Here is a 21323-nt window from a genome sequence, read left to right on the forward strand (position 1 = left end):
TTTTTTTAAAACTTACATCAAGATACGCTGCCAAGCGGCCAAACTTTTTTATTTATTTATATATATACAATTTATAAACGTGATTGAAGGATTCATGTGAGTGGAGTGGAGTGGAGTCCCTATTTCAAAGTCAAGATCACGTAATTTTATCATGTTTTGGGTTGAATAGGACTTTGCCACTTGATCAGGCTAGTAGTCTTTTTATATTATACTTTTCAACTATGAGTAGATTCCGTTTAGTATTTAGATGACTTGGTTTAATTGTTTGTTTGTGATGTTAGCTAACCAAGTGTTCCAACGACCGGATAGTTGAGTTATTTTGTTTGTAGCTTGTTGAAGTTGGGGTCTTGCATGTCCAAACACGTGTACCTTTGAATGCGTTTTTCTTTTTTTCATTTGCTTGCTGACATTATAAGATGTCATTAAACAGAGTGACAACGAAATAGTACTATTTAACCACGAAATACTAAAATAATGCATCCCAACTTCGAATACATAGCCTGATAGCCATAGAGAGGAGGAGAATTGGAGTAGTGGAAAAAAAAAATTTATTTGAAAGCAAGTGGAAAATCCTGATCAAATGTCACTTGTTGCACTTCTATAAAAGCAAATCTTTGCTAGTGTTTGACTTCTGAATCAGCTCTCAGCTTTGTAATGTATAGGGCATTCGCAACCTCATACTGCGGCAAAAGCCTTCTTCCCACCCCCACCTGTTGATCCAGCAGGAATGACTTTCAGGACATTGAACCTCACTGTCTTTGACAATGGCCTGTTAGAAAAAGTACAAAAAGAAGGTCAGCTATGAGTAGCATAAAATCAATATTTCCAACTCAACTTTCCCTACATCTTTGCTCATGGCAGAAGCAAAAAATAGGAATCTCCTTAAAGCCGCCGGCTACTGTAGTAGCAGCGTGAGTGTATTTAGAAGTCTTACCGGCACTGGCCAATAATAACATGATCTCCTTCCTTGACGCGGAAGCATGGAGATATATGCGCTGGGATATTTGAGTGTCTTTTTTCGTACCTGCGAGGGCAAGAACTACTAAGTCTTTATTTTTATACCAACAATTTAATGGCAAGTTAACATAATCAAACTCTTGAAACTGGACTTGCCTTTGATATTTCTTCACATAGTGGAGATAGTTTCTGCGGACAATGATAGTTCTGTTCATCTTGGCACTGTGGCATGTTCCAGCTAGAATGCGGCCTCTAATGGAAACATTTCCAGTGAATGGACATTTTTTGTCAATGTATGCTCCTGCAAACAAGATAAATATTTGAGCAGAAATTTGTTTGCATGTAAGTTTAGTGGGATTGCAGGAGGAATTGGTTCATACATCATAATCAATCATGAAAATAATAAGTTGATTAGTCATAATGATCCAACCCATAGGAATATGGAAAATAAAAAAAAAAGCAGGGAGTATTTGTTAAAAAGAAATCATCACATATCAGTGCTTGTAAATTACTTTCAGAATTTTCCTTATAAATTCGATAAGTAGATTTTTGAAAATCATAAGCTGATTCTTCCTTTTAATATCTGATCAAATAACTATAACAGGGTCATAGACAAGGTTACAAATCAAACTCAGTTCATTATGACTAGAGGCTTGGTTGGATTGTTCAAAGCCTATTTACTTTTCTCTCACACTCCTAACTGATCGTTCAATTATGTACAACAAATTCAACAACTTCTGTGACAACAACATTAGACACATCAAGTAAAAGACATACACAAAATAAATAGGAAGAAAAGTAGTAAAGCACATCCTTCTTACTAGCAAGACAGAAGTGCAGCACACAACTAGTTGCGACCAATAACTGCCGCTACTAAGGATATAGCTACATGATAAAAAAAATTCAGTTCTACTATCTAAATGTTACAAAGAATCGAGGACTACAAAAGGGCATAAAGAAACAACCATAATAGGCGACTGTTAAACTTCATAAATCACTATTGTTTGGCTCACATCTCCTATATAATTGTGCCGTCAATCAGACCATCCATCAGCAATAACTTAACTTCCACATGAACACCCCAAAACACAGCCCAACAAGTAATTATTAAGAAACAGTGCCTGCATGGTGTTATTGCTTGTAAAAGATAACCATGGAACATAAAAATCCGCTATACACCAACAAAAATCAGATGCTTAATAAACATAATTTCTCATTTTGAGTTTTGAATTTTGAATTTGATGTGAGTTCCATAGAAAGAAACAAGACTCTAGTTAAGATCCCAAACAGTAAAAATAAGGGGTTTGTACCTTCAATAGCTTCCCTGGGAGTCTTGAACCCCAGACCGACGCTCTTCCAAAAGCGGTTCCCACCCTTCCCAGGTCGCTTTCCCTTACCAGATTTCTTTGAACTAAAACAAACACATCTATTATGCAAACAATATTTACATAAATTGACATATAGAAAGTAAAACCAATGGTAAAAAAATTCTTACCAAAGGAAAACCTTTGGCTGCTTGAGGAACGCCTTCTCTGTCTGCAGAAAAATACAAGGATTAAAGACTTTAACTTCCTTCTAAACTATATCAACAAGCTATATGCTTATCAAATACTGATCAGAAAAGAAAATAAGCAATTCTTTTCATACCACCGTTAAACAAATCCATCTAATGATTTCACATTACATAGATAGTCAAAAAGCTCACACCACAAGGACATAAAGGAGAACATTTGGTTATGACATATAAGTATTCTGTTAGAGAGATAAGACAGCCAATGTATTCTCTTTTATTCCCAGGTAAAAAACTTTCTGATAATATAATCTAGACCGCAATAAAATCTTTCAGCACTGCTTACAGAGTTACAAGTTACTCCAAAGATCTAAACTTTTCCACTGATCAACAAATACCAGAAAAACCCATTTGAGCTTTGACATTATAAAGCTCATCTACTACTTAGCAAAGCCAAAACATCCACGTCCTCTATCAAGCATAGTTGTATTCAAAAGCTACTGCCATTGTAGTCAAATGCGGATTGATACCAAGTTTCTGATCTATAATAGAAGGAAAGAGTAGGGATTACCTGTTCCGCCATGATTGACCGAAGGGGGGAGAGGACCGGTGGAAGACGAGAGACGGCTGGCTAAAATGATAGCAACCAATGAAACCCTAGTTCTATACTAGATTGGAGGGTCTTAGACCTTGGGCTTTTAGTAGGCTGGGCTAATGATGTAGCCCAAGAAATATATTTAGGCCCAAATAAATTGTTCCAAAGTTTTCAGCTTTTAAATATTTAATATTTAAATTCAAGTAAAGCAAATTAATAAACTTCTGCATCCATAGTTTTTTAATGAATTAAAAATGTATTATTTTATTTTTGATGGAATTATGTTATGTTTAGAGAAATATCAGAGAAAAGTATAATTACTTTCTTAAATAAGTCTTCTTGTATTAAAACAAAATGGCATATAAATAACATAATAATAATAATAACTAATAAAATTTATTTAAAAAAATTAATATTTTACTGCATTTTAATTTTATTATCTAGTTTTAATTAACATCGAAGAATAGAAATATTCTGTTACTTTTTAAAATTAAAAAAAAAATAAAACACATAAAATAGTTCTCATTTGGACTATAAAAAATTTAGACTGGAGTATTAAAATTATTTTATATCTATAATTAATTTAAATCAATATACAGTGTTTTTGATGGATTAAAAGAGAGAATTAATGCTGGTCCAATTATTGTTTGCACTCTTAAATTAAAACAACATTAAGAAAAAAAAAAAAAAAAAAAAAAAAAGCCCCCCCCTTCATCTAAGTATTGCTAGTATTGCTTGCAACTCTTATCTAACAAACAAACAACACCAAAAAAACGAACCCCAAAAGGTGACACCACATGCATCTCTAGCCATAAATCTTCTTCTGTCCTGGCGCGAAATACTGGTCCACCACCACTGACACCACCCCATCCACCGCCTCATTCGCCTCCACCACCACCGTGTTGTTACCCACTCCGGTGACGGCGTGCGCCGGAAGTCCGACGCCCGTCCTATTCCTCACCAGCAACGAGTAGTCCACGTGGCTAATCAGATCAGGGAACACCAATAGCGGCCCGAAGTCGGCCGACCACCTCGTCCCGTTGCCGACTACTGTCAACCTTCCGACCGTTGACTTCAACGCCATGTTGGTCACCACGTTGCGGTCGATCACCACTTGGTCGAACCTTCCGAACTTCGCCTTCGACTCGTCCAGCTTGACGATCGGCGTCCCGCCGGAGCGGCCGCTGAACATGTTATCGACAATGGTCAAGCCGGAGATCTCGCCTTTAACCGATCGCAAGACGACGTTGGCGTCGCCTAAGAAGAAGCCATTTGTGATGGTAACTTGCACCGGATCTTCTAATACAATGGCAGTGAAGTCCATGTAGCAATTGTCTAATCTAGTCTGGCTTAAGCCAGGTAACTTGACTAGGATTCCGACTCCACCCCAAAATGTAGCCTTATTATAGCAGTGCACTCCGGTTAAAATGTTCGCCTGGCCACGTAGGAGCACGCCGATGGCGGCGGAGAAGACGGCGACATCGGTAACCGCGTTGTCGTTGCTCGCTAAATTTATCGCTGTGCCGGAGAAATAACGCTCCCTGGGATCGCCTCCGATGGTCATGTGCTGGCCTAGGAAGGAGCTAGAGATGAAGGTCTCATGGCCGCCCTCGACGAGGATGCCGTCGGTGACGAAGTGGTTAAAGAAGCAGTGGTCGACGCGGGTGCGGACGGAGACGACGACGAGGAGGCCGCCGCCGCGGAAGCTGGCGTCGAAGAGGATGTCGCGGAAGGTGATGTCTTCGTAGTAGACACCGAGGGTGGCCGCGAGGCGCCTTCCGGTGAGCGTGGCGGCGGGATCGAGGCGGGCGGAGGAGGAATGGTGAAGCTCGATGAGGTAGCCGTCCTTTGGGAAGGTATCTGAAGCTCTTAGGGTTCCTCGTTCGATCTAAAACAACAATTATTTTATTATTTTACGTGGAATTGCTAGTACGTACGTCAATTTCCATGCATGCGCGTATAAATTAAAACTATGTCGTCGTAATTAAGGTATGTTAATTAACATATGTAGAGCATAAATCCTTCTCATTTTAGCTTATATTTGGTTAACTAATGACATCATTAATCTCTCTCTCTCTCCCTCTCTTTCTATCTCGGCATGTGAAGAAAGAGAGAGAGAAAGAGATTACTGGCACCATTAATTTATACCTCTCAGATTTAGAGAGAGAGAGAGAGAGAGAAAGGTGGTTGAACAGGTCAAAGAGACCTCATTTCGTTTCCTCTTTCCAGTATGCACAAAGTTTAAGAGAGAGATTAATTGTAGGTATTAATAACTAATTAGGTGCGTGCATGTACATCTCTCTCCCTCTTCTTCTTCTTCTTCTTCTTCTACCAATATTATATAATTATTTCAATATGTTAGACATAAGAGACTAACTCTAAAAGTCATGAATAAAATGAAAAGTATAGACTAAATTACCACAAGATTACCACCGCCACTTGAAGGGAATCGGATTGGCTTGCTGATTTTATAATCACCACCTTGCAAATCTATCACCACACCACCCAAATCATTGATCCCTGGCAACAAATGCCTAGTGTTTTGCACTTGGAAGGCATCCTGCAATGCACTTAGGATTGCATCACTGCTATCTGCAACCCCAGTTGGATCTGCACCTTAACCTATTGGATAAAACACTCTACCACTCCTTTTCACCCCCGTGAGAAAGGTATCATTCTGCAAACGAAGGAAATCAACTCGATAATGTCAGCTTAGTTTCATAAATCCAGCAAGGTGTTAATGTATACTTGCCTTGGTTGCCATTTCTTTTAGCCCACGGGTGAATATTTCATAGTGTTGCTCTGCACTGAAACGATTGAGGCTCTCTTTTGATCCTTTCTGATAGCCATATGAATCTTCTACACACCACAAAACTAGAAGAAGAAGAAGAAGAGGTAAGACATTAATGGAACCCATAAATTTGAGCGAGAAATGGAGAAGTTGGAATGGATGGTAGGGTGCATGATTTATATTATATATGTAGATGTAAGATATAAATAGAGGTTGCTAATTTTTGGAGAGAGAGAGAGAGAGAGAGAGAGAGGTTCTAATTAAGACTTGGGCTGGTTAATTAGATGGCTCCCATCTTCTCAAACAATTTCAAAGTTTACATCCTCAAATGGGATATTGAGATGAGTGATTCTTACAACTTACAAGGTAACGATAGCTATATATATGGCCCAATTAGGTTGAGAAGGTACCAAGTGATCAGGGCTAATATCGTGGGCCGGGCCCATATAACACCATCAACATTTTAGTTATTTTGACTACTAATACCTTCGCTTTGAGCTATCTATATAATTTTTATGTCACACTGAATTAATTTTAACTAATAAATTTCTAACAAAACGGCATATGATATTACATGACTTATAAAATACCTTTTGCCTAAAATACTATTGCAAAATTAAATCTTCTTCAACAATGATCTTGTCAAAGGTGTTGTAGTAAATTTGGAACTTCACTTGTTGAGTTAAATATGTCATAGTCTATAATTCAAATAGTTAGTCGAAGTAATAGTATGGATTAGGGTATATTATAAATTACTCAAAGACGAGACGTTAATTATAAAACCGCTGGAAATCTAGGTTATGATTTTATGCTGATATCAAAATCTATTGCTCTCAGAGAGGTTGGTAGGAAGTAAGCCTGATACTGTTTAAGCTGTTAAATGGATCTGGGAGATCTCAGGTTCTACAGTTGATGTGTCACATTACCAACTCTCCACATGAGATGTTTTCATGAAGATAGATTACCTACCATGATAGATGTTATTGTTAAGCATTTTAGTTGGAGGATCAACTAACCCTACCACCCTCACTATTTCCTATCCAATAATACTATCCAATATCCTAGATAACAATGCAATGAAAAATATAATATCAACTTCTAGGGCACAAATTACTAACAAACAAGCAGCTTAGAAAATTCACAGGTGAGTTGTTGGAAAGCATAATTCCTACTAAAAGTACAAGCTGATTCAAAGTCTTAGACTTGGACTCACCTTAATTGGTGGCCTGCCTTTTTAATCCTAACATTATTTGTTGAACAGAATCACCCTACATTCTGCTTTTATTCTTATTATGATATTGTATTCATATTTATTATTTGACTCTTATATTTGCTTTTGATGCCTCAAATATACTTAGAATTACTGACCAAATAAGTAATATTTTATTACTTTTCAAAATAAAATAGTTTTGAGTACCAAAAATACTCAAACTCAAAGATTTTATTCAGTTATCTGAAAAGACTTTTAAAGTATTAAAGATATTTTAATTTAACTCATTTATATGGTACCTTCCAAGTTTCAATTAAAAAAATATGTTACTGAGTTAATATATTAGGCGCAAAACAACACATTTAATCCAATTGTTAGTCAATACATGAGAGAAAATAACAGGGAAAAAAAAATTAAGTTTAGATTAACTAGATTCAGCAATCTTGTCTTTATAAATGTTTTCTTTTTTTTTTCTATTTGTAAATACGTTAGAAATTAAAACAAAAAGGAAGAATAAAAAGAAAAAGCCCATCTAGCTCATGCTCTGGTCTACGGCCACGTGTACGCTGGCCATCACCGGCACGTCGGACTCGACCACCACCTTATTGCCTGACGTGTTCCTCAGGGCGTGGTTGGGGAACGCTGCGTCAGCACACAGCGTGTACTGCACGTGCCCGATCCGGTTCGGGAAGAGCAGCACGGGCGAGAAATCGACGGTCCAGACGCTGGCGTTTCCCTCCACGGACGCCTTCGCGGCCGTTGATCTCAGCGTCATCCCCTCCACAACGTTCCTCTCCACGATCACCTGGTCGATGTCTTTAAACTTCGCGCCGGACTCGTCCAAACTGATGATATCCACGCCGTTGCCGCGGCCGCTGAACATGTTATCCACGACATCCACACCGTTGATCACGCCCTTCACCGATTTAAACACAATATTCGCATCGCCCAAGAAGAACGAGCCCGACACGTGGAGCTGGACCGGGTCTTCCGAGACGATTCCGGTGTAGTCCAAATAGGAATTAACGATTCGGGTCTGAGTCAGACCGGGCGATTTCAAGTAGATCCCAGTCCCGCCCCACCCGGAAGCCTTGTTGTAGCAATGCACCCCGGTCAGGATGTTGGCCTGACCCGAGACCAAGATCCCGACCGCCGCCGAGAAGATGACCACGTCGGTGACGGCGTTATCGTTTCCCGACAAGCTGATCCCCGTGCCGGAGAAATTCTTCTCTCCGGGGTCGTTCCCGGCGGTCATGTGCTGTCCCAGGAAGGAACTTCTGATGAACGTCTCGTGCCCGCCGCGGACCCAGATGCCGTCCGATGCGAAGTGGACGACGTAACAATCGTCGATCGTCGTCCGGAGCGAGTCGACGACGGCGATGCCGCCGCCTCGGAAGTTGGAATCCACCATGAGCCCCCTTAGGGTGACGTATTCGTAGACGTAGGAGCTGGATGATGATGGGGCCCACAATTCGATCACATATCGGTCCGTCGGAAAGTCATCCGACGCTCGTAGTGAGCCACCGTGAATCTAGTTCAAAATTTATTTTATTTTTATCAACATAAAAGAAAAAAAAAAAAAAGGTAAATAGTAATTTCATGGCAAATACCATAAAGTTGCCACCTCCATCGGCAGGCAAAGTTATAGGAGAAGAGACTAAGTAGGTCCCACCACCAAGGTGGACTTCTGCACCACCGAGATCTGCAATCCCAGCCGTTAGAGTACGATTCGACGGTGATCTGAAAGCGTCGGCAATGGCTTTCATGATGGCCTCAGTGGAGTCGGCATTCCCCGTCGGATCTGCGCCGTAATCCATCACGCTGTACAGGCGTGAAGTCGCACTCGCCGCCGAAACCTACGCCCGCCATCCAGATCTCAAAATTGTTCAAGACAAAACAAAAGCTGGAGATAAGAGAGAAATAACTCCACACCTTGCTAAAAGAAGGAGCTTTCCCGGCGGCTAGAGAGGCCTTGACATCATGCAACCTCCGCCGGAGAGCGGCACCGGCGGCGGCGCCCGTCTCCGTTGACCCATCAACTCCATGGCCCAAACTGAGAACACCCAAGAAGCCCAAAACCCCAACAAGCACTAAGCTTCTCATGATCACCACCATTCTTCTGAGTTATGACAACCCCTCTCTCTCTCTCTCTCTCTTCAGATGTATCTATTGAAAACAGTAAAGAAGAGAAATGGAGGATGATTTAAAGCAAATAGAGGGACGAGGTGATGTATTTATTTGTGTACGGTACATGATGTTGAAGTGGAGTGCATGGGAAGAAGTTATCATGGTATTGGGTAATGGGAGTTGCTTTGTTTTTATCTTCTTTGGACCAAGTTCATATCTTGACCGTTGCATGAGGAGTGGATGATGGCTTGGGTTGTGGAATTTAATAAGAGAGCAAGGACATAGGGGATTGAGTGTGTTAGACCTCGCATATTAGAGTAATATCTCTTATCATACTTACCCTCTCATATTTACTGTATTTTTCTAATACAAAAATACTTAATCTTTCCACCGTTACTCTTACTATTCTCTCTCTTCTTCTTCTTTTTTCTTTTTGACTAATTACACTTACTATTCTCTCTCTTCTGTTTTTCTACTATTTCCAAAGAGCGGAAGCATGTGAGGAGTATTAATGGTGTTATTGTATATAGAGGGAGAGAGAGAGAGAGAGAGAGAGTTGCTTTGGTTTGTGGCAATTTCTCCCACCTTTCTTTTGTTCTTTGCCATCCTTTTTCTCCTCGATCACTTTACTTGGAGGCTTTTCTTTTCTTCTTTTGAGATGCTCAACTTTGTTTATATACGAACTAATCAAACCACTCCAAACTCTTCTAATCTTTTTGCTTTATTTTTTTAGTCCTTTTTATAACGGTTAGAATTTGATTAGGACACAGCTATAGGGGACCTTAAGATATAACATCAAATGGTTTTGCTCTGATAGATTAGGCCTTGAAGTTGGTGACAAATGAATAAAGAATAAACTATAGAGATGTTTAGGTTCATTTCATTAACCAAATTAGATCTGCATGCCCTCGTGTAGAACTATTCTATGCATATATTGAAATTCTAATTAATAATAATGTAAATAAAGGAGAAAGGTTGAAATTATTAGATAGTTGGTGGACAGTGAAGGTGATAGGGGAAGGTGTGTGGAAGGAAGTCTTGGGTTAACTTGTATAGTTCCAACTGCCCCGACCCAATTCAACTAGAAGGAGTAGAACGTGTGTATTAAATTTTCTTAGCCATGACATAATTTCTACCTTAATTTCCTGTGCCATATAGAGAAAAGGATCAGATTCCTACCCTATTTTCCACAAATTCATATATAAGAAGGTATCTCTTTATGGCCACCTCGTGTCAGATGTCTGAAAGGAGGACAAGAAGTAGTCATAAAGGAAGGCTTTAGACGCAAGAATGTTCAATGAGTTATCTTTTTTCTGACAATAGTTTGGTGGGTGTTGCATTCATAAATCTAAAGTTAATTCAAACTAGTCATCAATCTTTGTCTTAATATTTTGCTTAATTGCATTGTTGTTCCCTTTTATACCTAACTGTAATGATGTTTTATAAGCTGAAAGGGATGCTACTTGAGAAGCAGTTCATGAGAGGCATGCATGAAAGGAAAGAATTAGCTAGTAAGAGAGAGAGAGAGAGAGAGAGACTCATGATGGAGATGCTTAAACTGAAGGAATGGCAACATTAATGGGCATGAGTAGATAATTAGATAAGGTGGGAAGGATAAAGATGTAAAGAATCTCTTATCTTTCTTAAGGGAGAGAATAAGGAAACTTTGGAAGGCAGCATCTAGAGTTGTCTATGCTTTGTTCTCATCCTAAAAGAAAGGCATCCCAAAATGTTTCCTTCTACTTTTTAGTCACCTTTGTTCCATTTGAATTCGTTGACATCAACAAGATGGATATTATGCAATGAAAATATACTAATTTTAATTCTAACATTTTTCATTAACTTTGCGCTAATCACAGCGAAGAACAAGTGAATTGAGCAAATTAAGAAGCATGAAATGTATAATTATGCACACTAATGATATTACCTACAACGTGAAGCAAGAAGTTTTGTTCCTAAGTAGTCTACTAATCTTAGCCCAAGCCAAGTATTGCTTGAGCCCAATCGTGTTCGGCTCAGCTCAACTCTAAGCCCAACTTATTCGGGTAAGCTCGAGCCCAACTCGACCCAAAATAATTATTCTTTTTTTAATAAAATTTTTATTTAACACTTTTTATATATGCTTGTGAATTTTTCGCTCAAATAATATTAAATAAGTACAAGATGTTAACCACAAATTTCTTAAACTTCAATGAAAAATACAGGGTGCTAAATATATGTCTTTAAATTTTGTAAAGTTTTCGTTTAATTCCTTATATTTTATGTAAATTTTCTGTTCAAATAATATTGCATAAATATAACCGTCTTTTAGCGTTTTATATATATATATTTTTGGTGAAGTTTTCATTTAAAATTAGTTAAGTGGAACAAAAATAAATGAAGTGAAAGTTATGTCCAAGTCCAACAAGATAAATAACAAGATAAATGGAAGAAGACCGAGTAGTTCCACAAGTAGCAGATTGATAAAATCCATGGACACCAGAGTGTAAACTGTGAGAATAAACAAGAGAACACAAGAGAGATCAAAAGAAAGTAATAAACCAAGAAATTATATAATCAAAACTGATTCTTCTAATGGACAATCTAATAGCCCACATTAGCTACTCTCAGAAAACTTTCAATCCAATCAATCAAAAGAAAAAAAGAAAAAATTTCGACCCAAATCCTCCTCTACTATTTTTCTAGCAGTGTCATATGAAAATGGAAAACTAAAGCCGCCTAATGCCATTCAAGCGACCCTATAATATTCACCTAGACCTGCTTATAAGAGTGAAAATTTACTTACTTGCATATATTCCTCTTCAAAAATTCATCAAACTTTACCCAAACCCACATGAAAGGCAGAAAAAAAGAAAAACACAATCAACTCTTCTATTGACAATAAGTATTTGAACCATCTATAACAACATTAATACATTTGAGTATCATTTCTGACATGGGTTCCATCTATTCAACTGGAATGGCAAACCAAATGCATTTCTTCTCTTCTATTGACAATAAGTGTTTGAACCATCTATAACAACATTAATACATTTGAGTATCATTTATGACATGGGTTCCATCTATTCAACTGGAATGGCAAACCAAATGCATTTCTTCTCTTCTATTGACAATAAGTGTTTGAACCATCTATAACAACATTAATACATTTGAGTATCATTTATGACATGGGTTCCATCTATTCAACTGGAATGGCAAACCAAATGCATTTCTTCTCTTCTATTGACAATAAGTGTTTGAACCATCTATAACAACATTAATACATTTGAGTATCATTTATGACATGGGTTCCATCTATTCAACTGGAATGGCAAACCAAATGCATTTCTTCTCTTCTATTGACAATAAGTGTTTGAACCATCTATAACAACATTAATACATTTGAGTATCATTTCTGACATGGGTTCCATCTATTCAACTGGAATGGCAAACCAAATGCATTTCTTGCAAGTTGAATATACGGGCTATACCATTAATCATCCATATATTAGAAAATTTCCAGAAAGAGAGATATATATTAGAAAATTTCCAGAGAGAGAGAAGAAGAAGAAGAAGAAGAAGAAGAATGAGCGAATAAATGAATCAAGAAGAAGAAGAAGAATGAACGAATGAATCAAGAATGAGTCCCAAGGGAGGAAGAGCAGAGAGAGGAAGTACCGAGTGTCGAGTGGTTTTCTTTATAACTTATGGTTCTTATAGGAGTGGAATGTGAATTTGCGGTCTAAATGTAAATGTTTCTAGATTTGGTGAAGTTTTCTTTTAACACCCTATATTATGTGAATATTCTGTTCGAATAATATTGCATAAAAATAGGGTGATAAATGTAAGTGTCTTTAGTTTTGGTGAAGCTCTTTTTATTTAACACTGTATTTATGTGAATTTGTAGTTCGAATAATATTACAGAAATACAGGGTTCTAAATGTAAATGTCTTTAGTTTTGGCGAAAGTTTCGTTTAACACCCTGTATTTATGTGAATTTATAGTTTAAAGAATATTGCAGAAATATAGGGTTCTAAATGTAAATGTCTTTAGATTTGGTTAAATTTTCGTTTAACACCCTCTGTTAGTGTGAATTTTCTGATCAAATAATATTGCATAAGTAAAGGGTGATAAATGTAAATGTCTTTAGTTTTAGTGAAGTTTTTATTTAACACCCTGTATTTATGTGAATTTATAGTCTAAATAATATTACAGAAACATAGGGTTCTGAATGTAAATATCTTTATATTTGGTGAAATTTTCGTTTAACACCCTCTATTTATATGAATTTGAGGTCCAAATAATATCGCATAAACATAGGGTGATAAATGTAAATGTCTTTAGTTTCGGTGAAATTTTTATTTAACACCCTGTGTTTATGTGAATTTATAGTCTAAATTATATTACAGAAATACAGGGTGATAAATGTAAATGTTTTTAGTTTTGGTGAAATTTTTTATTTAACACCCTGTAATTATGTGAATTTATAGTCTAAATTATATTACAGAAATACAAGGTTCTAAATGTAAATGCCTTTTGATTTGGTGAAATTTTTAGTTTAACGCCCTGTATTTATGTGAATTTATAGTCCAAATAATATTACAGAATACAGGGGTCTAAATGTAAATGTCTTTAGATTTGTTGAAAATTTTATTTTATACCCTCTATTTATGTGAATTTGCGGAACAAATAATATCGCATAAATACAGAGTGATAAATGTAAATGTCCTTAGTTTTTTTTTGTGTAGTTCTTATTTAACACCCTGTATTTATGTGAATTTATAGTTTAAACAATATTGCAGTAATACAGGATTCTAAATGTAAATATCTTTATATTTTGTTATGCTTTCATTTAACACCCTATATTTATGTAAATTTGTGGTTCAAATAATATTGCATAAGCACATTTATGCTATATCTAAGTGTGCCTTTAGGCTTTAGTTCCTTGCAAGTTTTCATTTAACATCCTATATTTATATGAATTTTTGGTTAAAATAATATTGAAGAAATCTAGGGTGCCAATGTGTATATATCTTTGATTTTGGTGAAATTTTTATTTAAAAAAACCTGTAAAATAAATGATCAATTGAATGCTAAATCCACTTAAATCAAAATCATTTAGAACAAATCAATTGAATAACATTCCAAACATTTTTATTTCAAAATAAAATTTCAAAATCCATCCAAATCATCTAATTTTTTAAAAAAAAAAAAATCCAAAATCCATTGAAATCATTCTAAATCAATTAAATTATTTCTCTTTCATTCCCACTTTCCATAACAACATGGCCACCAGAAGCCATTCCACCAAATTCATTCATATGGTATCCACTCACACACCCACTTCCACATCAGAGAAACCAAACCCACCAAAAACTTCACCCAAAATTTCACCCCACACGCACCCAAATCACCAAATCTAACAAGACAAGAGGTTGGCGTTTTCCCCGGTGTGAATAATTATGCATGCCCACCTAGATTCCATGTGAATATATATTCTTTTGTGCATGATTCCATGCATATGAACCACAGATTATGACGTACGAAGCCACCACTTATCTTTGATCTTATACCAAACTTTTTGATTATAGAATCCTTGTAAGATTCCATATCTACAGTAGACGTCCGCATATATACTACTCTGGCCGTACGCGTGGAATGATCGGAATTTGAACGGTTGGTTTGTAGTGGAAGCGCCTAGAATGGTTATGGAGGAAGACAAGCTTAGTACGGGAGACCGTAACTTACAACTCGGGAGCAGGATAAGGAGAGAGAAAAAGGAAAGGTGAAGATAAATCCAACGGCCGATGTGTCGTGATGATGGATCGCTGATGGTTATTTAACGTAGTCCGACGGAGTACGGAGGAGATGGACTTGTGTGGGCCTTTATATAAGCGGCCGCTTCGTGACAGAGCGAGAGGAAAGCAGTGGCCATGGCTTTCCGTTCCGTAAAGGCGTCGCCTTTTTGCCTTCTCCATGGCCATGAGGTCTTCGTGCTGTTAGCTCTCGTCCTCCTTTCGCCGATTGGAAGCTTGGGTACTGTGGTTCTTTGTTGTTTAGATTCTTTTCTTCTAATGTTTTGGGTGTTTTTTTTTCTCGAATTTTTATATTAATTTGGACGAACAGAAGGGTTGGAGGTGGGAAGCGTGGATGATGGAGGAAATGAACTGTTCAGGGAGATTCTTAAGGACGAGGCAGTGTTCAGAATCAACGAACTGGGGAAGGTGAGCATATCCATTTGCCTTTTGGTTCATTTGTTTTTGCCTCTTTTTTTTTTCTTTTTCTTTTGTAAGTACAAACTAGTGGTTTGTAAATATGGATCATAGTTTGAAAAGTTAGGTTTTCATGATAGATTTTTCTGTTTTTGGGTTTGCCGATTGAATTGTTGAATGATTTGGTCGTGGATTTGATGTTGGTATTGGGAAGAATTTGCAGACATCGGATAACTTTAGTTCTGTTTAGGGAGACTGGAATGATGGTTCCCTTTTGAACTTCTCTTTGGTTTGCATGAAAAACTTGCTTGAAATGTTAAGAGAAGGGGAGTAATGAGATGTTGAAGATGTCAATGGGCCCGAATTTTTTAATGCTTGCTCGTTGACCACTACAAGATTATTTAGTATGCTGATTGCTGTGTACTATTTTATTAGAAAATAAATATTTAGAGGTACTTCTGTTAAGATTCACTTCTTGTAGGACTCATGGAGACTGTTTAAATTTATATTTATTGGAATTACCATTTTCATTGTAATTAACATGGTTAACTAATTTGGAGTTGAAAAATTGGTTTTACAAATGCCTCGAGTAACCGAAAACAATTTTCTGATTAGGTATCCGATCGTGATGGCTATCTGGAAAGGACATTCTTAAGTCGGGCGGCCATTAGAGCCACACATCTGATCATTAGCTGGATGAGGGATGCTGGATTGAGAACGTACTTTCCGCTACCAATTATGTTATTGTTTTGCATCTTTGAAGTTTTTCTTATTTATATGCTTGTCTGTGACACAGATGGGTGGACCAAATGGGCAACATACATGGTAGGGCTGAAGGAGTTAATGCATCTGCGCCGGCCTTATTGATTGGATCTCATATGGTGATGACTCGACCCTCATCTTGTCTATGAGGTTATTCTAGTAAACGTTATGAAAGCAATGGCGATTAATGAACGAATTCTGTGGTTCAAGCAGGATACTGTTGTTGATGCTGGAATGTATGATGGATCTCTGGGTATAATATGTGCAATCTCTGCCTTAAAGGTTTTGAAGACCAACGGGAAACTGGGGAAATTATATAGGCCAGTAGAGGTTAGAGATCTTCTTGGTTTCCTTCTTGTCTTCATACATAGATTATGTGAGCCTGGCCTGTGGATAGCTAGATAGATACTATACTGTAATTCTTATGATTCTATATCAGTGTTTCTTAGTCAACTTCGCTGGAAAACTTTTTGAATTTAATAAATTGTTAACTGTTTCTTAAACTTCAGTTGTTCGAACTTTGATTGTCAAACAACTGTTTTCTTTTATTTTTTGGTAAGCTTGTAATACTCTTTCGGTTAAAAATTTTATTATCTGAGCTCTTGGGTCATATTTATATGCTACTCACCAATAAATTTACAAATTTTTTTTTTTGATGCGGTGAGGAAACAAAAATCTTTACAGCTGCTATCTTCTCTCTAGAATTGTATGTTAAAATCTGAGTTTCTATAGAAGATATTGTAGGTAAGGAAATTTGTATTAGTTTTCCTCTCAAGTTTATGAAGGTGGCTGTCATTATGATAGATATATGCGTGACAGAGTCTGCCCCTTTGAACAGTTGCATCAAATCTTATCCAAGTACTCTTCTGGGGTATGATTTTAAAATAATTATAATGTTCTTAACGATTCGTTAGGTTCAGGAAGAAGCCTTGTCTTTTCTGCTGTGTTCTGTTAGGTGTTCAAGCCTTTCTAGCTTGTTTCAATTTCCTTCAGAAGTCAAGACCAGCTTCTTTTATTTGCTGGCTTTGTTGATCTTAAGAATTAAGTGATGCCTTGCATGAACTTTTTTTTCTTTTTCTGTCTTCTTTGATTTCCATGTCGTAGATTTCCGACCATTCCTTTTTTAGCTATTTCTTCTTTGCACAAAGACGAATACCATGTCCATGTGAGAGTGTAGGTGAAGTGATTTGGTTTCAGGTCTGACTGTTTGCCGTGATAGTTTTGTTGCTTGGTATAGGAGAATGCCTCGAGACTCTCCTCCAGCAGGGTGTTAATAGGATAAATTCAGCTGGTTGCTTTCCAAGTTTCTTAAAAAGGACTAAGTTTACACTGAATATTTTGTAGCCTTATTTTTCAGTATATTGGTATCTTTTGCAGATCATATGTTGAAATCCTGGACTTCAATAACCCTGTTCACTTGTATATTGTTTTTAGATTAGAGTTATATGCATTAACTCTTTGTCCTAACTTTTATGCAAGTTCAGGTTATTGCATTCAGCGACGAGGAAGGTGTTAGGTTTCAGACTACATTTCTAGGAAGTGCAGCTATAGCTGGTATCCTACCTCCATCGGCGTTGCAAGTATCTGATAAGAGGTCAATTCAACACATAAAATTGGCGACCTTATTTGGATCACTATCTTATTGATGTGTTTGTTATTGCATGCAACTTATTCAGTGGTCTTACAGTGCAAGATGTCCTTAAGAAGAATTCCATCGAAGGTACTATTGAAAGTCTTGCAAAAGTGAAGTATGATCCAGAATCTGTCTGGGGTTATACTGAGGTATTATAGTCCTTCTAAAAGGATTTGATTTTTTATCATGTACATCAGCTAATTGTATGGGACCTTAAATGGCTGCAACATTTATTATACCGTGTAATTTGAATGCCTTAGGTGCATATTGAGCAAGGTCCTGTACTGGAGACACTTGATTATCCTCTTGGTGTTGTGAAAGGAATTGCTGGACAGACGCGATTGAAGGTGTGCAATAGTATTTTTCATATTTTAACAGCATGCGGCATGGAACATTTAAGAAGTAACTAGGCATAGAAAATTTCTCTATTCAGCAGATGATGTGAGATCTGATGATATTCAGTAAACAAAGTCAATATGCATGTGTTGGTATGAATACAGTTGACAACATCTATCTGTGTAGAATTATAACATCAATTGTGAATGCAATCTTCCTTGTAAGAAAATTATATATTGTTTCCCAGATGCCTTATTAGAGTTAGCTAATCTCGAACATTGTCTGCGATTGTTCTCTAGATTATTGTAAGTGGTTCGCAAGGGCACGCAGGCACTGTTCCAATGTTATTGCGTCAGGATCCAATGGCTGCTTCTGCCGAACTTATTGTAACTCTGGAGAGTCTTTGCAAACATCCTGATAAGTTCCTGGCATATGATCAGCAGTGCGGACGCTTCACTGAGGAATCTTTTGCAGGATTAGTCTGCACGGTTGGAGAATTATCTTGCTGGCCAAGCGCAAGCAATGTAATTCCAGGCCAGGCAAGAACACCATCCTACTCTCCTCTTCTATAGTTATTAGCTTTTGCACAAAAGACAGTAAATTGACATTTGGAGTTCATTTACAGGTAAACTTCACCGTCGATATACGAGCAGTCGATGATGCAGCAAGAGGAACAATAGTGTCTGAGCTTTCTAAGCAAATATACGAAAAATGTGATAATCGTATGGTTAATTGCACCATTGAACTTAAGGTTTGCAGCTACCTTGACTCTAGTATCCAAAGATCTGCTTGATGCTGCCATGGCTTAACTAAAGTCCAATTATAATTTCAGCATAATGCAGAGGGGAGACATTGTGACTCAGAGTTAACGTCGCAGTTGAAAGACGCGGCACATTCAGCTCTGAGGAAGCTACCGGCAGTCTACGACGCAGGTGACATGCCGATCTTAATGAGCGGCGCAGGACATGATGCTATGGCAATGGCACAGTTAACCAAGGCGAGTTATACCATCCCTCATCTGTAACAGATGGTTGAATTAATCTTTTACAAAGACCTTAATTTTTCACGATATATCTGAGCAGGTAGGTATGTTGTTTGTTCGTTGCCGCGGCGGCATTAGCCATTCCCCGGAGGAATTTGTGTTAGATGATGATGTCTGGGCTGCTGGTCTTGCTCTTCTCCACTTTCTTGATCAACATGTAGATCAGCAACAGCTTGATGATTCCCCTGTAAAATCTTAGACAGAGATGGTTTCACTTGGATGGATGTAAATTTGGTTAAGAGAACTCATCTATATATGATAAATGATTGTTAAGAAAGCTAAGGTGGTCTGGTTGGGATGGGATTAGATTGGATTGGATTGGATTGGAGTCTCATAGTCAGAAGGTTCTGGCTCAGCCACTGTCAGAGTTTAGTCAAGGAGTACTAAGCTGGCAGAACCTTTTTCTACTCCTTTGCATGTGACTGTAAGATTCTTCCTATTCCCTATCCATAAAAAGAGTACCCAAACCCCGACCTCCCCTTCCATATCATAACATATATAAAGACATGCAGAAACCAAACACTACATCCATCCATCCATCCATCCATCCATCCATCCACATACATACACCACCAGCTAGTGATTCATGCTCTCTAAAAGCCCAACACCACCAACTACCCGACTCGGATCACCCCACTCCCACTTCCCCTTGTTAACTTTTACTATTACAACTATTATTACTAATACTATTACTATTAGTCCTTACGAAGACGACAGCAATCCAATGGCCGGCGTCGCCAGCCGAGGCGAATATGCGAACCCACGCATAATTCCCCCGCTCGCCACGTCGGACAGAAACGGGCACGATGGAGCCCACTTCCACTCCTTTTTCTCCGAATCGAATAGGAGCACGTGCTGCGCCGCCGCTCTGGTCGTAAACGCGACGACGGCGCCGTGGGCGACGCACTCGAAGCCCCCTCCGGCCTCCACTAGGCAGAACGCCTCGTGGACGTCGGGCGGCATGCGATCCACCTCCGCCCACGTGCGGCCCCCCTCGCCGGCGCCGCGCGGCGGCTGCTGCAGGCTCCACACCCGCACGCTGCGCGGCACGCTCAGCCGGCTCTTCTCCACCGCCGCCACCAGCGCGACCCGCGTCCCCAACGCCACCAGGCTCGGTGACCGCAGGAACCGCCGCATCGGCGGCTGGACCTTGGACCAATAGTTCCCCGCCGCGTCGTACACCAAGACGGCGAACGGGGAGGAGCTCATGCAGTAGAAGCTGCCGTGGGAGAAGACCATGCGGCTCGGGTCGAGGTTGCAGAGGCGAGGGAGCGGAGTTTGGGTGGCGTAGGGGGAGTAGTACCCGGCGGCGGCGTCGGCGTGGAAGGTCTCGGACGTGAGGTTCTTGACGGCGAAGGGGGAGATCATGTTGTCCCCGGCGACGACAGCGGAGATGGAGGAGTCGGTGGCGGCGAAGCCGACGGTGGGGTAGAGGCGCGGGGTCTGGGTCGGGGGGAGGACGGCGGTGAGGTTGGAGATGGGGTTGGTGACAAGGAGGGTCTTGGGGCCGGCGGGGGTGGAGAGGAAGCAGAGGAGGCCGGAGGAGGAGGCGGCGGGGGAGAAGGATGGTGGGATGAGAGAGGAGAGGGGGAGACGGTACCATGAGAGAGTGGCAGGGTCTAAGAGGAAGGCGAAGAGCGGCGAAGTAGGAGAGGAGGAGGAGGAAGGGAGGAGGAAGAAGGCGAACCAGGAGAAGGGAGGGGAGAGGCGGAGGTGGGATTCAAGAAAGCTGTCGGAAAAGAGGAGGGAGTACCAACGGCGGCAGACGGAGCGGAAGCGGAAGAAGGCGGGGGGCGGGAGGAAGGCGAGGACGCGGTCGACAAGCGGCTGAGGGAGGTGGCGCCATATGCGGCTGTCCATAGTGGTAGTGGTGGATACTAGGTTTTGGTTTTGGTTTTGGTTCATCATCTCATCTCCTAGTTTCTAACTTCTTGTGGTTGTTACATTGAAGAGCTTCATATGGAAGTGGGACTGTGAGTGGAACTAATGACCCATATATATATAGAGAGAGAGAGAAGAAATTATATATATATATATGAGAATTTAATAGTTTACACCCTACTTTTTCGTTCAAATTTCACTAATACCCTACCTAAAAGTTAATACTTAATAAGGTCCTCTGTAGACTGTAGTGTCGTTATAAAATTCTCCTCTCACTTTCTCTATGTA

The 21323-nt window shown here is 39.1% G+C and overlaps 5 protein-coding genes across 5 annotated transcripts; 1 reads left to right on the forward strand and 4 right to left on the reverse strand.

The window, feature by feature from the left end:
• Window positions 1-432: 432 nt before the first annotated feature.
• LOC140793855 (small ribosomal subunit protein uS17-like) lies at window positions 433-3130 on the reverse strand. The gene is made up of 6 exons (XM_073145603.1): window positions 3039-3130; window positions 2453-2493; window positions 2268-2368; window positions 1114-1258; window positions 935-1024; window positions 433-769 (listed from the first exon to the last, which is right to left on the reverse strand). Exons 1-6 carry the CDS (start codon window positions 3048-3050, stop codon window positions 676-678), a joined length of 483 nt encoding a protein of 160 aa, XP_073001704.1. The 5' UTR covers window positions 3051-3130; the 3' UTR covers window positions 433-675.
• A 737-nt stretch (window positions 3131-3867) lies between these two features.
• Window positions 3868-5826, reverse strand: LOC140793673 (polygalacturonase QRT3). Its single transcript, XM_073145318.1, is given in 3 exon segments — window positions 3868-4950; window positions 5482-5739; window positions 5815-5826. Coding segments are annotated over 3 exon segments (1353 nt in total).
• A 1670-nt stretch (window positions 5827-7496) lies between these two features.
• On the reverse strand, window positions 7497-9688 carry LOC140794248 (polygalacturonase QRT3-like). Its single transcript, XM_073146190.1, has 3 exons — window positions 8996-9688; window positions 8674-8919; window positions 7497-8594 (listed from the first exon to the last, which is right to left on the reverse strand). Exons 1-3 carry the CDS (start codon window positions 9176-9178, stop codon window positions 7596-7598), a joined length of 1428 nt encoding a protein of 475 aa, XP_073002291.1. The 5' UTR covers window positions 9179-9688; the 3' UTR covers window positions 7497-7595.
• Window positions 9689-15036: 5348 nt separating this feature from the next.
• LOC140793392 (probable allantoate deiminase) lies at window positions 15037-19431 on the forward strand. The gene is made up of 12 exons (XM_073144848.1): window positions 15037-15205; window positions 15296-15393; window positions 15997-16100; window positions 16178-16262; window positions 16357-16473; window positions 17628-17737; window positions 17820-17925; window positions 18037-18123; window positions 18412-18651; window positions 18738-18863; window positions 18945-19109; window positions 19195-19431. Exons 1-12 carry the CDS (start codon window positions 15103-15105, stop codon window positions 19351-19353), a joined length of 1500 nt encoding a protein of 499 aa, XP_073000949.1. The 5' UTR covers window positions 15037-15102; the 3' UTR covers window positions 19354-19431.
• Window positions 19432-19856: 425 nt separating this feature from the next.
• Window positions 19857-21065, reverse strand: LOC140793674 (protein ABERRANT PANICLE ORGANIZATION 1). The gene has a single exon (XM_073145319.1). It carries the CDS (start codon window positions 21060-21062, stop codon window positions 19857-19859), a length of 1206 nt encoding a protein of 401 aa, XP_073001420.1. The 5' UTR covers window positions 21063-21065.
• Window positions 21066-21323: the final 258 nt, after the last annotated feature.

Source organism: Typha latifolia, chromosome 8 (assembly GCF_019914945.1).
Source record: "Typha latifolia isolate L0001 chromosome 8, TyphaL0001v2, whole genome shotgun sequence".
Taxonomy (NCBI): domain Eukaryota; kingdom Viridiplantae; phylum Streptophyta; class Magnoliopsida; order Poales; family Typhaceae; genus Typha; species Typha latifolia.

Coding starts and splice junctions, on each gene's coding strand:
- LOC140794248 (XM_073146190.1), bottom strand. CDS start 9,178: ATGGTGGTGATCATGAGAAGCTTAGTGCTTGTTGGGGTTTTGGGCTTC. Junction 8,920..8,995: donor AAGCTCCTTCTTTTAGCAAG/GTGTGGAGTTAT, acceptor TGGCGGGCGTAG/GTTTCGGCGGCGAGTGCGAC. Junction 8,595..8,673: donor ATGGAGGTGGCAACTTTATG/GTATTTGCCATG, acceptor ATTTTGAACTAG/ATTCACGGTGGCTCACTACG.
- LOC140793674 (XM_073145319.1), bottom strand. CDS start 21,062: ATGATGAACCAAAACCAAAACCAAAACCTAGTATCCACCACTACCACT.
- LOC140793855 (XM_073145603.1), bottom strand. Junction 1,259..2,267: donor TCCCAGGGAAGCTATTGAAG/GTACAAACCCCT, acceptor TCTTGTTTGCAG/GAGCATACATTGACAAAAAA. Junction 770..934: donor GTTATTATTGGCCAGTGCCG/GTAAGACTTCTA, acceptor TTTTTCTAACAG/GCCATTGTCAAAGACAGTGA.
- LOC140793392 (XM_073144848.1), top strand. CDS start 15,103: ATGGCTTTCCGTTCCGTAAAGGCGTCGCCTTTTTGCCTTCTCCATGGC. Junction 18,864..18,944: donor ATTGCACCATTGAACTTAAG/GTTTGCAGCTAC, acceptor TTATAATTTCAG/CATAATGCAGAGGGGAGACA. Junction 19,110..19,194: donor CAATGGCACAGTTAACCAAG/GCGAGTTATACC, acceptor ATATCTGAGCAG/GTAGGTATGTTGTTTGTTCG.